The sequence below is a fragment of the Suricata suricatta genome, chromosome 5 (genome assembly GCF_006229205.1).
Source record: "Suricata suricatta isolate VVHF042 chromosome 5, meerkat_22Aug2017_6uvM2_HiC, whole genome shotgun sequence".
NCBI lineage: Eukaryota > Metazoa > Chordata > Mammalia > Carnivora > Herpestidae > Suricata > Suricata suricatta.
Window position 1 is genome coordinate 107517653 of NC_043704.1, and position 12627 is coordinate 107530279.

At 40.6% G+C, this 12627-nt stretch overlaps 1 protein-coding gene across 1 annotated transcript in view; it reads right to left on the reverse strand.

Annotated features, from left to right (window-relative positions):
• MME (membrane metalloendopeptidase) overlaps window positions 1-12627 on the reverse strand; it is a 96665-nt gene that overhangs the window by 83720 nt on the left and 318 nt on the right. Inside the window, exons 2-3 of the mRNA XM_029940015.1 lie at window positions 8212-8378; window positions 7479-7514 (exon numbers count right to left, since the gene is read on the reverse strand). Coding sequence (XP_029795875.1) covers window positions 7479-7514; window positions 8212-8368 — 193 coding nt within the window. The 5' untranslated portion in view covers window positions 8369-8378. The remainder of the gene's footprint in view (window positions 1-7478; window positions 7515-8211; window positions 8379-12627) is intronic.

Sequence of the window (12627 nt, forward strand, 5' to 3'; positions counted from 1 at the left end):
CCCCCCCCCCCCCCCCCCCCCCACTCCACTGCCACCACTGTATCTTCTTTTCTGAACAATCAAAGGGAATGAAATCTTTCAGGATTCAAGGGTTTGGGAACTTTCCCCTTATGAATTTTTAATTCTCTATTTTGCAGTTTCCCTTAAATAATCTACTGACATTATCAACTTGATCTTCATTTTATATCAAAGGCTTATTAGAAAGCACCTTGCAACCCCACAGATTTGGCGATGAACAGAACAAAGCAAGACCTTTGAACTATAGAGGGGTCTTCCTCTCCCTCTCACTCTGCAATGTTAGTTATACAGTTGTACAAAACCATCACTGTAATCCAACTTTAGATGCCTCCATTACCCCAAAGCCTCCCTTTGGCCCATTTGCTGCAATTCCTGCCCCTCTCTCAGGCCTGGGCAAAGCTATTCCGCCTTTTGCCTCTTTAATTTTGCCTTCTCTAAAAGTTTCACGTAAGTGGAATTGTATAATATGCATGTTTTTGTCTCTGGCTTATTAAATATACAGCTAGGGTCCTCTCTTAGCCTAAGCTACAGTTTATTTCCACTCTCCTTTACAGATAGGTAATGTTAACAGCTGTAAAACAAATCTTAGGATTCCAAATAAGCTTGCCAGGCATTGCTAAATTTCCTTCCCTTTAACCATTTCATGCAACTTATCTATGTTTTCCATACCTTGGCCATGCATTAAGAAAAAAAAAAATACTGGTGTACCACTGCTTAAATTCAACGCAGAAGGTAAGAAAAATATGTTATGTATGTTTGTATTTATCACATAATTGATTCTCCTCTTGGAAAGGATTTTTGACGGACAGATGCTAATTTTGACTGGAGAATTTTTCAAGCAAGTGTCGCTACACACTGCCAGGGGAATGGCATCAGGAAACCTGCCCAAAGCACACCGTCACCTGCCACATTTAAATTAACAAAGGTGTATCTCAGCCAGCTTCCTACTCAGATACCTGCGAGCCGGAAGGATTTTTTTCAAACTTAATTACATAATAAAATAAACTCATCTCCTACTCCCAAAGGTTGCCACACACCCGGTAGCCCCCAAGGGTCAGTCTGCAGTCTTTCTTGTACTTAGCTGGTTGTGTCATTTTTCTTCATGGAGGCTTCATGGGATGTTAACAGGCAAGAAAGGAGAGATCGTGGCCAATAGTGAGAGACCTTTTCCTGTTGCTGCCCGGAAAAGGCCAGTCGGTGCCAAGATACGTCACTGTGGGCATGACCAGAATCTGACCCTTACAGAAATGAGCAGAAATTTGAAGGCTCATATTTAGAATATGAATTCATTACCTCCCCATATGAATATATCTTTCAAGTGAACAGAATGCCTCCTTCCCAATTCTGTTAATAATTAAATGCTTATCAAAAGTTCGCTTGGTAAAAAAAAAAGCTTGCCTGATGAGCAGAGAAGGAAAGGAAAGGAAATGAATAGTTCTGAGAGGTGACATCCAAGCCCTGATGCTCCACGAACCTGTCTCTCGGTGTCTCCCCGGGCTTCCATGATTATGCAGCAAACAACCTGCACATTTGTGCAGACAGTCTTTCTCTCGTGCATTGTATTGCTCTTGTATCTTACCTTGGCTTCTTGAGCCCTTGAAGAGTCTACGACAATACTGTTAATATTTGCTTTTTTAAGACCCCTCAATTCCAGGTTGTATCTGATGGACTAAAATCACTGATGAAGCTGCTCACTGATCTCAGTAGAAGAGCTGGTTTCTGGATTGGAGACATATTTGTTCTTCTCCTACTCAGTCTGGATTTAATTATTTCAACTCTCTGAGAGTCATCTTATGCCTCTTTGCATTAGATTCTAGCCAAAGGGGAGGCAATCTACTTTCCTAAAATGTACAAACATTGGGTATTCAAAGTCTGATAGACTCCTAGTCTCCTTTGAGACAACATGAAGGAATGGTCCTGAGTACCAGCTCTGGACCCAAGCTACCTGCGCTGGCAACAGCCTAAGTTTGTTCATTCATAAAAATCAGGTATAATGGGACCTATTTCACAGGGTCATTGTAAGAATCAAATGTATTAATACATATGAACTGCTTATAACAGGGTCAGACACATAATTCTTCAGTGTTAACTATTATTACTTTATGACCTTCTCTTTCGACTCCATTCTGTTATTATTCTCCTAGATTCTATTACTATACTCCTCTATAAATCTATTTAACATTCCTTCCCTGTACCTCTATATCACACACCTCCGTTTAGTAATAAAGCAGTACCTTCATGGAAAACCCTAGTGCATGTATGTATGTGCATGTTTTAATTCTTCACAGATAGTCTGAAAATAAAGGAATGATGGCGGCATCTTAGAAGTTCCTTCCCACTGTTATGACAAATTGCCACAAACATCATGGCTTAAAGCAGCACAGATTTACTGTCATACTGTTCGAAGAAAGGAAGGCAGCACAGCACTCCGTCTGGGTGCTGTAACACAGAACCATTCTGTTCCCTTTCCACATCCCTTGGCTTGGGGCGTATCACTCCAACCTCTGCTTCCTGCACTGCTGTGGTCGCACCCCCCTCTCTGATTCCAACCCTCCTGGTCCCTTCCCCTTGTAAGAATGCTTGTGATTATACAAGGCTATCCAAATAATTCAGAAATGAGCAGAAATGTGAAGATTCTTAAATTTGCAAAGTGCTCCCCCCACCTTTGTTTTTCCATATAAGGTAATGTATTCGCAGGGTCCAGGGATAGGACGTGGATATCATTAGGGAGGCATTATTCCACCTACCACAATGAGAAAAGTACTGGATGATCTCTTGAGATTATTCAAGCCAGTGGCACCTACTTGGAGGTGACTCTGATGTCCCAAGGGGACGATGGCAGTATCTGGAGACATTTTTTGGTTGTCACAAGTTGGGAAGGGAATGGTACTAGACATCTAGTGAGTAAAAGGCCAGAGATGCTGCTGGACACCTCATAATAAACAGAATGACCTTCTCCCCCCGCAACGAAGAATTATCCAGGCCAAAGTGGCAACAGTGATAAAGCTGAGAAATACTGGTTTAAAGCATGTGACTCCTTGAAATCTTTCGAGCTAGTAAGGTTGCAATGCAAAGGAAGCCAGTTTCAGGATTTAGATTTATGTGGATCAGTTTGAGAAATCACAAGCAAGCTCTATAACTCCATGTTTTGACAATCTTGTATAGTAAATAAGAGATGAATAATATTACTCATGCTTTAATAGTAGGGTTTGAATACTGCCTTAACTTGTTATTTGTTAAGTAGCGTTTGTTTTATTTTAGGTTTGGTATAATCTTTCATACTGATGTATTTCATATACACATAAATTATCTTGAAGTATGTATTATAAACATCATTCACGTATATTATAAATAAAACTCACAGATGCTCAGATTTAAAGTACCAAACACCACCCAGATTTCAAGATGATTTACATTTTTGCCGTCTTATGACCTGATACCTATCCCTTGCTTCAAAGGATCAGAGAAGTACACTTGCCGTGACATCCTCATCTATCAGGAGAAAGAGTTAAGTGAGAACCAATTTTCACTTAAAGTAAGCATTCTATCAATATCTACTTTTCCAATTCTTACGAATCTCTGTGCTGCGGTTTGAATTCTCGCAGTTTTTGTATGTATGTATGTATGTATGTATTTTAATGCTTACTTATTTATTTTGAGAGACAGAGAGTGCAAGCAGGGGGAGGGGTAGAGCGAGGGGAAGAGAGAGAATCCCAAGCAGGCTCCATGTTATCAACACAGATCCCTAGCCAGGCTCAATCTCATGAACTATGAGATCATCATTTAACCAACTGAGCCACCCAGGCACCCCTCTCTTGGTCTTTTTTTTTTTAATGTTTATTTATTTTTGAGAGAGACAGAGACAGTGTAAGTGGAGGAGAGGCAGAGAGAGAAGGAGACACAGAGAAAGAGGGAGACACCGAATCTGAAGCAGGCTCCACGCTCTGAACTGTCAACACAGAGCTCAAACCCATGAATTGTGAGATCATGACCTGAGCTGAAGTCAGATGCTTACCCAACTGATCCACCCAGGCACCCCTTCCCAGTCTTTTTAAAGCAATCTATATTCTTTTCAACATTTTCCCCCATCTTTCTTTTTCTTTCCATTCACTGCTCATTCTCTTTCTTTAATACTTTTTTTCTAAGAATTCCCCTAGAATTTTGTTAATTTGCAGCAACTTATTTTTTAAGTTTATTTATTTATTTATTTTGAGAGAGACAAAAAGAGTGTGAGCAGGGAAGAAGCAGAAAAAGTGAGAGAGCGAGAGTCTCAAGCAGGCTCTGTGCTGTCAGCACAGAATCCACATGGGGCTCCAGCTCACGAAACCATTAGCCGAAATCAAGAGTCGGACGCTTAACTGACTGAGCCACCCAGGTGCCCCAATTTGCAGCAACTTCTAAAAACAGTAGTTGTATCTTGTATGGCAGAAAAGGTTTATGAGCCAGCAGGGAACTGTGGGTGTGCCAGCAGGCATGGGTGTGAATACTATATCCATAAGGGTGAGTTTCATCTTCATTTTTCCCCCAGGAAGAATAGTATTAGACGATAAATATGAAAGTATTTTAACAGCTTGTAAACAAACAGAGCCAAATAAAGAATAACACATAGTGGTTCAACAACTTTGTTTACCACTGACACTATTTCTATTGTATACATTCCTCTGCCAAGATACAATTCTATAAGGTGTTTTACATTTGACATGATTTCTAAGCTACAATGAAAGGATACATATTAAACATGTCTTAATGAATTAAGATTTCCCAAACGCTATTTTATTTTATTTTTAATGTTTATTTATTTTTGAGAGAGGGAGAAAGAGAGGGAGAGACAGAGTGAGCAGGGGAAGGGCAGAGAGAGAGGGAGACACAGAATCTGAAGCAGGCTCCAGGCTCTGAACTGTCAGCACAGAGCCTGATGCAGGGCTCGAACCCATGAACCACGAGATCATGACCTGAGCTGAAGTTGAAGGCTCATCGACTGAGCCACCTAGGTGCCTCCCCAAACAGTATTAAAAAAAAAACAAAAAACAACAATGCCCTGTCCCTAAGCAGTAAAGTCACAACTGAGGGTCCAGATAGCACATTGCTAATTGCAGTAGGTACCACTAGAGGAACGTGCACAGATCTCAGTGCTTACGTAGTTAAAAAAAATTCCATTTCTCCAAAAACAAAATTAAAAAAGAGAGAGAAAGAGAGAGAGTGAAACAAAATGAGAAGGAGATAGTAAGTGTGAAAGAGAACCTATAGATTAAGAGACTTAGAAGACGTGTCAAGTGTATTAAGGACAGAGAAACTTGGAGACAATTAGAGGTTGATACCTAAGTGGGAGTTTCTCAAAACAGGAGAGGAATGAGCATCTAATAAGAGAAAAGTGGGGGAGGAGCAGATGGTAACTTCGACAACTTGGGCACATACCAACTCTGGCACAGTGACCCTGGACATCTCTCATACAAGGAATCCGTGCAGCTATTTCCTGGGAAATAAAGAAACTTCTTTTGTTTCTAGAAAACCCTTAGAGGGGCAAGTGCCTGGTAGTATGTTGAGCAGCCAGTGGCTGATGTCCCAGTCAGGCGTCCCTCCAGTCACCCACATCATATCTCAAGTGTCCTGTCAGTGCACATGAGATCCAGACGACTCCAACAATAAAAACATCAAAAAGCAATATGCAGAAGAGCAAAGGGCAAACATTAGACTATCACTTAAAATCCCAAGATATTTTCTCATCATTATTTGGCAAAGGTCAATGCATAACAACAACCCAGATAAAACCATCTAATAGGAAGTGATTCAAAATCATTTGGGACAGGTTATTCCTTGGAAGACATGGGGACATTAGAAAAGCAGTCTAGAATTTCCTGACCAAGGAGACAGGAGGTAAATACTGTGTTCATATCCCAAACCCTCGCACCCAGCTACCACCTTACTGCTTGTCAGTTGCTCTCCTCTTTGTCACCACCCTCCAATTGATGTGGCAGCTTATGACTCCACACACCTTCTCAGTTCTCTTCTGAGTTTTCTTTTCCTTCTACTCTAACTCTCCATGTCCTCTCAAGTTCAGTCTTTGTAGCTCATCTCCTTTTAAGAACCCAAATACCACCTCCCCCCACTCAGGCTTCACCTCTCACCCCTGAACAGATCCTAAATGCACCACATGAGAGACCTTCCTATACTCCATCTCTACCCTCCTGCTGTCTATACTCACTTGTGCATAACCCCTGGCTTATACCCTATCTGTCCAAATCCATATTAATCACATGTCTCCCTAAAATCCACTTACCTTCGAACTTCTCTATTTCTGTGCACCTTGCTACCATTCTCCTGAGTCCCGTAGATTTTAAAACTTAGGATCATTTTTTTTCTTTTTTTAAAGTTTATGTATTTATTTGGAGAGAGAAGGCATGGGCGGGGAGAGAGAGAGAGAGAGAGAAAGAGAGAAAGAGAGAGAGAGAGAGAGAGAGAGAGAGAGAGAGAGAGAGAGAGAATCTGCACCAATGGTGCAGAGCCCGATTAGGGGTTCAAACTCACAAACCTTGAGATCATGACCCAAGCCGAAACCAAGAGTCAGACGCTTAACTCACTGAGCCACCCAGGTGCCCCAAAACTTGGCATTATTTTCAAACCATTCATATACTTCATTTAGCAATACTATTCCACTGGCCATCCAATTCTCCCTTCCTGTTGTCACACGGCTCTCTCATACCGCCGCCGCTGCTCCTCAAGGCACACCTGCATTACAGCCACAGCCCCCACCTGCCCACCCTCTCTGGCTCGTCATTTTCTACTCAACCCACCCAACCAAGCATTCTCAGGATCATCTTTCAGCTTTTGCCTTATTAAAGGATCTGTCTTGGAATATCCATTTCTCCTTCATTACAACATCAAGGCTAACACATGGACTTCCCAAGCTCTCCATAATGTGGCCCTAAGTGTCAAGCCTAGATATTCACTGCTTCTCAACAACATGATTTATTCCTGTTGTTGTTTCTCCTTATTTGGAATTCCCTCGTCTGTACCTCCACTTCCAAACCTTAGCCCTGTTTCAAGGCCCTTCCCAAATCTCCCTTCTTTATCTAGCTTCACAGACCACATGTCCCTCCCTTCTTAGTTAGTACCCCTCTGATGACCTACATCAAGAAATTAACATAATGATATGATGCTCACCATTTCAATATGTTGCTTGTGTTTCTCCTACTACTTGGCAAGCTCCATAAAGCTAGAGATACAGTTCTCCATCACTCCTACCATACACTCGAGGGTCGAAAAAAGTAAATTCTTTTTTAGAATAAGCTAGCTAATTAATCAACTACTTAAGTACAATTTAGATTTTCCTTGACTATAAATAAATGATCTATAATAAATAAAAGTATAAAAAATACAGAGATATTTTTCTCTTATCATTTGATTTGTAAATGTTAACATGTTACTTATAAAACTATGAAATTTAAAACCCATCTTCTTACCTGACTTTATGCAGTCTGATGACTTGCAAATACCATCTGGAAAAAGAAGGTATATGCATAAGTATTTGCAATCCAGTTTTCTAATTTCTCCCTATCTTTTGTCCTTTTGAAAACTGCCAATTAAATGATCACCTCCTTAAAGTAAGAACTAAAACCTGAGTATTGTATATCATTGCCAATAGTTAGAAATAAAATAGGTAAATCCTAAATTTAAAAATTTTTGTGAACCACAACACTTTAATTTATCATCTCTACTCACTAAGCCCTAGATCTATTAAACTGAAATAATCAGTTGTTTTAGTATGGTAATCTTTTTTTTCCTATTAAGGAACCAATCTTTTCTAATCCTTATTGTGAAAACTTCTAAGACTCAAATTAGACCTCTTAGATTCCTGTGAAGCCCTTTAGAATTTCAATGACACAACTTTCACTAATTGAAGTTAGCCATAAAATGGTGTACACTTTAATCAAATAAAATTATACACCAGAATCCTTATAAAATAAGCATGAGTGCATTAAATATACTTGGGAATTAATAACAGCTCTAACATAAAAGACATTGTACTTTAGGCAGAGTTAATTGTTTCAACATATTGATGTTACATTCTACGAAGGAATCTTAATACCACCATCCTTAAGTGTCTCTCGTCCTTAACACAAATGTTTGGTAGAGGGAAAAAGCATAAGGTGAAGATTTCACTCTTCTGTGTGCACAGGTGTGGGAGTAACTCACCATCATAGGTTGCATAGAGTGCGATCATTGTCACAGCGATGATGGTAAGGAGCAGGACAAGGACGGAGAGACTGACCTCCAGTGGGGTCCATCGTTGTTTCTTTGGCCTTGGAGTGTTGATATCAGTTATATCCATCTGACTTTCTGATTTGCCCATCACCTAAAATCTGGAAAAAAAGTTTGTCTTTAAATACTTCCCATAGCAAATTAACAAATAGATGAAAAGAAGAGAAAATGTATGTACAATTTTCCAAATGGTAATGTGGCTAAATAAAAGTTAAAGCCTAATTCATTTTAAATAAAAAACCAAGTTCTGTTGTTGTTGTTGTTTAAAGTCAGAATTTTGATTCTGAAATTGAAGGGGATAGAGCCAATGAATTTGACATGATCAGTCAACAATTTTTTGATATATCGCTAAAGATCCAAACAAAAGTAGACAAGACGCTGCCCAATACTCACATGAGATCCTTAAGGCAGTTCATAAGCAAATAATTGCTGTACCATCATAAAGCAAAGTTTTTAACTCACCCTTCTGAACTTTGGACACCGTCAAAGGTGAATTTTATATCTTGCTCCAGTGGTTTCCTTTATAAGCACGGAAGTCAATGACTAATACTTTGAGGTTTTGACTAAGCAATAATTTGAAACATGAATACAGATAAAAACAAAAAGGAACAAACACTTGTGATAGCTTATTTTTTAGTCTTAAAAACAACTTTTATTTTTACAGCTCACAATTACAGCTACTGCTGATGTGGGTATCTATTAACTGGTTAGACAACATTCTGAAAATGGTCATTCAGTGAACCAAAAGTCAATGAGTGGTTTACACCCAGAGATGAAAGCTATTAACCTTAATCAATGTTTCTTTGTGCAGATGAAGAAGAAAAAAAATATGAATTAAAAAACTCTACCTTGCAGGTCAGGGTAACAATGGTTAAGATACTTACTTAAGTCATATTTAAATTAATGTTAATACATCTAATAATAGCTGACATTTACTGAGTGCTTCCCATGTGTCAGTCACTAGTTCTTAGTGCTTTACCTGTACTAATTATTTTAACCTTTGTAAGGTGGGTATTAATATTCCAAATCTATACCTTAGGAAGCTGGGGCACACAAAACTCAGGTAACTTCCCCAAGTACACAACTAGTAAATGTTCTTTACAAAGAACACATTTAGTCACTGATTGAAATAAAAATATATCATATCATCACACAATAAAAGCTATTTTAGATCTTACTGCAGAATTTTTGGGAAGGGGGAGAGAAATTAATGGGATGTAAGCCTACATATTAAACTTCATTATGTTTCTTTTGGAGGCCTTGTGATTTTCTTATCGACTGTGCACCAAATATCCAACTTCAGTTTTTCTGAGGGCATCATAAACTAACAGATTAGCTGTTTATAGCTTGATACAAATTAAGCGTATAATTTAGTTCCTAGATGAAGTGACTGCACAGAAATATTCTTATAGTTAAAGATCTTTGTTGAATACCCACAATTTGCCTGAGGGTGTGTTTTGTGGAAACTGAGGCACAGTATAAAGTAGAAAATAGGTTCTACATTTGAAGTGTGGCCTGGGAGATCCCGCTGATAACTAGGAATTTAATCTCCCCAGTGAGTTATTAATAAGTGAACCACAACTGGAGTTTAGAGTTCTGGATACAAAGTCTTAAGCACGCTGTCCTCTTGATTACATGAGGCTATAACCGAGGACAGACTATCAAATAAAACTACTTTATTAGACCATGAAAACTGTGTCTGCTCAATAAAAATGGCATGTAATGTGCCTGAATGTTAAAATGTCTTACTTAATAGTTATGTAACTCATGTTGGCTTAGTCTCACAGCCCCTGGGGTTATGATATGGAATTGCATTGATCTTGGCCCTGGGAGTTTTAATAAGGATGGTGATTGGGGAAAGAAAAGACAGGACCAAATTTAATACTTGGACACCGTACAGAGAGGTAAACAATAAAAAGAATCATTCCCAGTTTCCCCAGAAGAATTCAAGAGTGGTATAAGGAGCATCTGAATATTAATCACATTTGCCTCTCTTGAGCATTTGTCCTCCTGCTCCACTATTTCAGAAGACAATCTAGTGAAGTTTCCCTGAAATGATATGATCCACTTCTCATTTTCATTCTCTCATAGAAACAACAATCAGTTTCTCTAGTTAAACTTAAGGCCAGGAACTAGGGTAGCCGCAGGGTTAAATAAAAGGTGCTCTTTGGCACCACCAGCCTTCCAACTTCAGAAAACGAGTAGGCAGGCATATCTTTCTTCCTTCTGGGTTATTTTTCCCTCACTTCTCCTTACCCTTGAGACTGGGAGCTGGGCTCTTAATGGTTCTGTACCTAAGACTGCGGAAATTGTTACAGAGAAATAAAGGCAATGGCTAAAGCTGTTAGCCACTTTACCTGCATGAAAAGAATATCGTCTCTGAATCGCCTGCAAACTCTCCATATGCGCCTCTTGTAAACACTCTGCAATACTTTTTTTGGTCTTTTGCTCCTAAATAGCAATTTTGAACAGCGCTGAGCAAAAAGAGAAATGATGCGAGTTTAACTTCCCAGTTAACTTTGGCATTCATTTCCAGATACCTCTGGTGCATTCGCTATTTTCTTCTAAGAAAACAGGGGTCAGAGTCCTGAACACCAAGATGAGTCACCAACCCCTAGATACTAGAATATCCAAGTCAATTACACCCAACCCCATTTTAGAGAAGGGAGCAATTACATAAAAGAATACAAAAAAATTATAAAGTTGGTACTTATAATTCCATATAAAGCAGGATATGCCAAAAATAAAATACCTGCATGTTTAAAATAGTACATCTCAATTGGAGATATGGTCAGAAAGTTTCAACCAAAAAGGAGACACTTCCACAGGACAGAACAGAGCATTAGGGGATCTTAAACCAACAGGAAATGTGCCCACTTTAGCTTGGTAACATCACCAAAAGAGTGATTATTTTGCTTAAGTAGAAACTGCATTCCAAAGCAATATAAAACAGCAATTCTTACACCAGTTGAGAATAGAGTCAAATCAACCTACAGGATAACTGCTTTGGTAAAGGGAAGTCTATAAACCAAAGCAATTTTCATCTTCACGGCACTTTACCACGTTAGCATTTCTGCAAGTCCCTGAGGGTCCTGTGTTATGGAAACTGAGGCACAGGAAGCAGCAGAAACAGGTTCCATATTTAGGCTGTAGTTGCTGAGGCTGAAAAGGCAGGTACTCAAGAGAAATCATCTCCTTTTCCCCCAGAACATTCATGTATAGGTGTTCCCTGGGGTCTGGAATATGGAGTTCTGGACACAAAGTACCAACCACATCACTCCCATATGCAGTGTAGCTATTCAGCAAAAGTCACAGTAGCGAGCTCAAGAAAGCACCGGACAAAATTGTTAAAGTGCTGGGGCCCAGAAATAATGCAAGAGAGGGAAGACGCTGCAAGCCTTCAAAGCCGGTCTGCCAAGTGGCAGCTTCCAAATGCTGACACTGCAAGTCCGATACTACTTTCCAGTTTAATAAAATTACCATTTGCATCACCTATGGGGGAGGAACAGACTCGATCAAGTGGTTTAAGAGGAACGTTTGGCTGCAATTACCCTTATTTCCAAATAATACAAATAGACTGAGACCGACTAGGTAAGGAAACTTTCACCTACCTAAGAACTACTTCCCCCCCACCCCCGCACTCCCTCCAACCAACCCTCAGTGATTTAAGGACGCTATCAGCATAAATTATATAATAGGAAACTAAGGTTAAGGCAAGATGAAGAGCTAGGATGATGAAAGGATCTCTAGGTTAGGAAAAGTAAAAAATAGACAAGTGAGTTACAGATGAGAAAATCCGATAGAAACCAAAATGAAAACAAACCTTGGTTTAAAAAAAAAAAAAATCAGTGTCTGTACAGCGGAATGGCAAATTCCCAGCCCCCAAATCAGCCCCTCTGCAATTTGGTAGCGCTGCTCCAGGCAACCAAACCTAACTCCCCGAGGCAGAGGCTGCAGGGCGCTATGGAAATGAACCTGAGGAGTCGACCCGACATCACTCGCAGACCCCACCTCCAGGTCACCCACTTCGCCCCTTTCCCTCGCTCCTCGGGTCCTAGATGCGGCACCTTCCCAGGGCACGCCTCCCTCGCCCACGGCCGCGGGGTCCCGGGCGCTCGATTGCGCCGGACCCGAGCCGCTGCCCCTTCGGACCCGTCTCCCCAGCTCCCAGGTGCGGGCTCGCTCTCCCAGCACTCACCAGCGGGATTCGGGAGAAGTTGGGAGGCTGCTGAGCAGACACATCCCGACCAATGAGCGCGCGGGGCCGGGCGTGGGGAGCCCCGCCGAGCGCCGGTCGGTCAGTGCGTCCGCCCCAGCGCGCCCCGAGCGGCGCGGGCTGCCGGCGGCGGG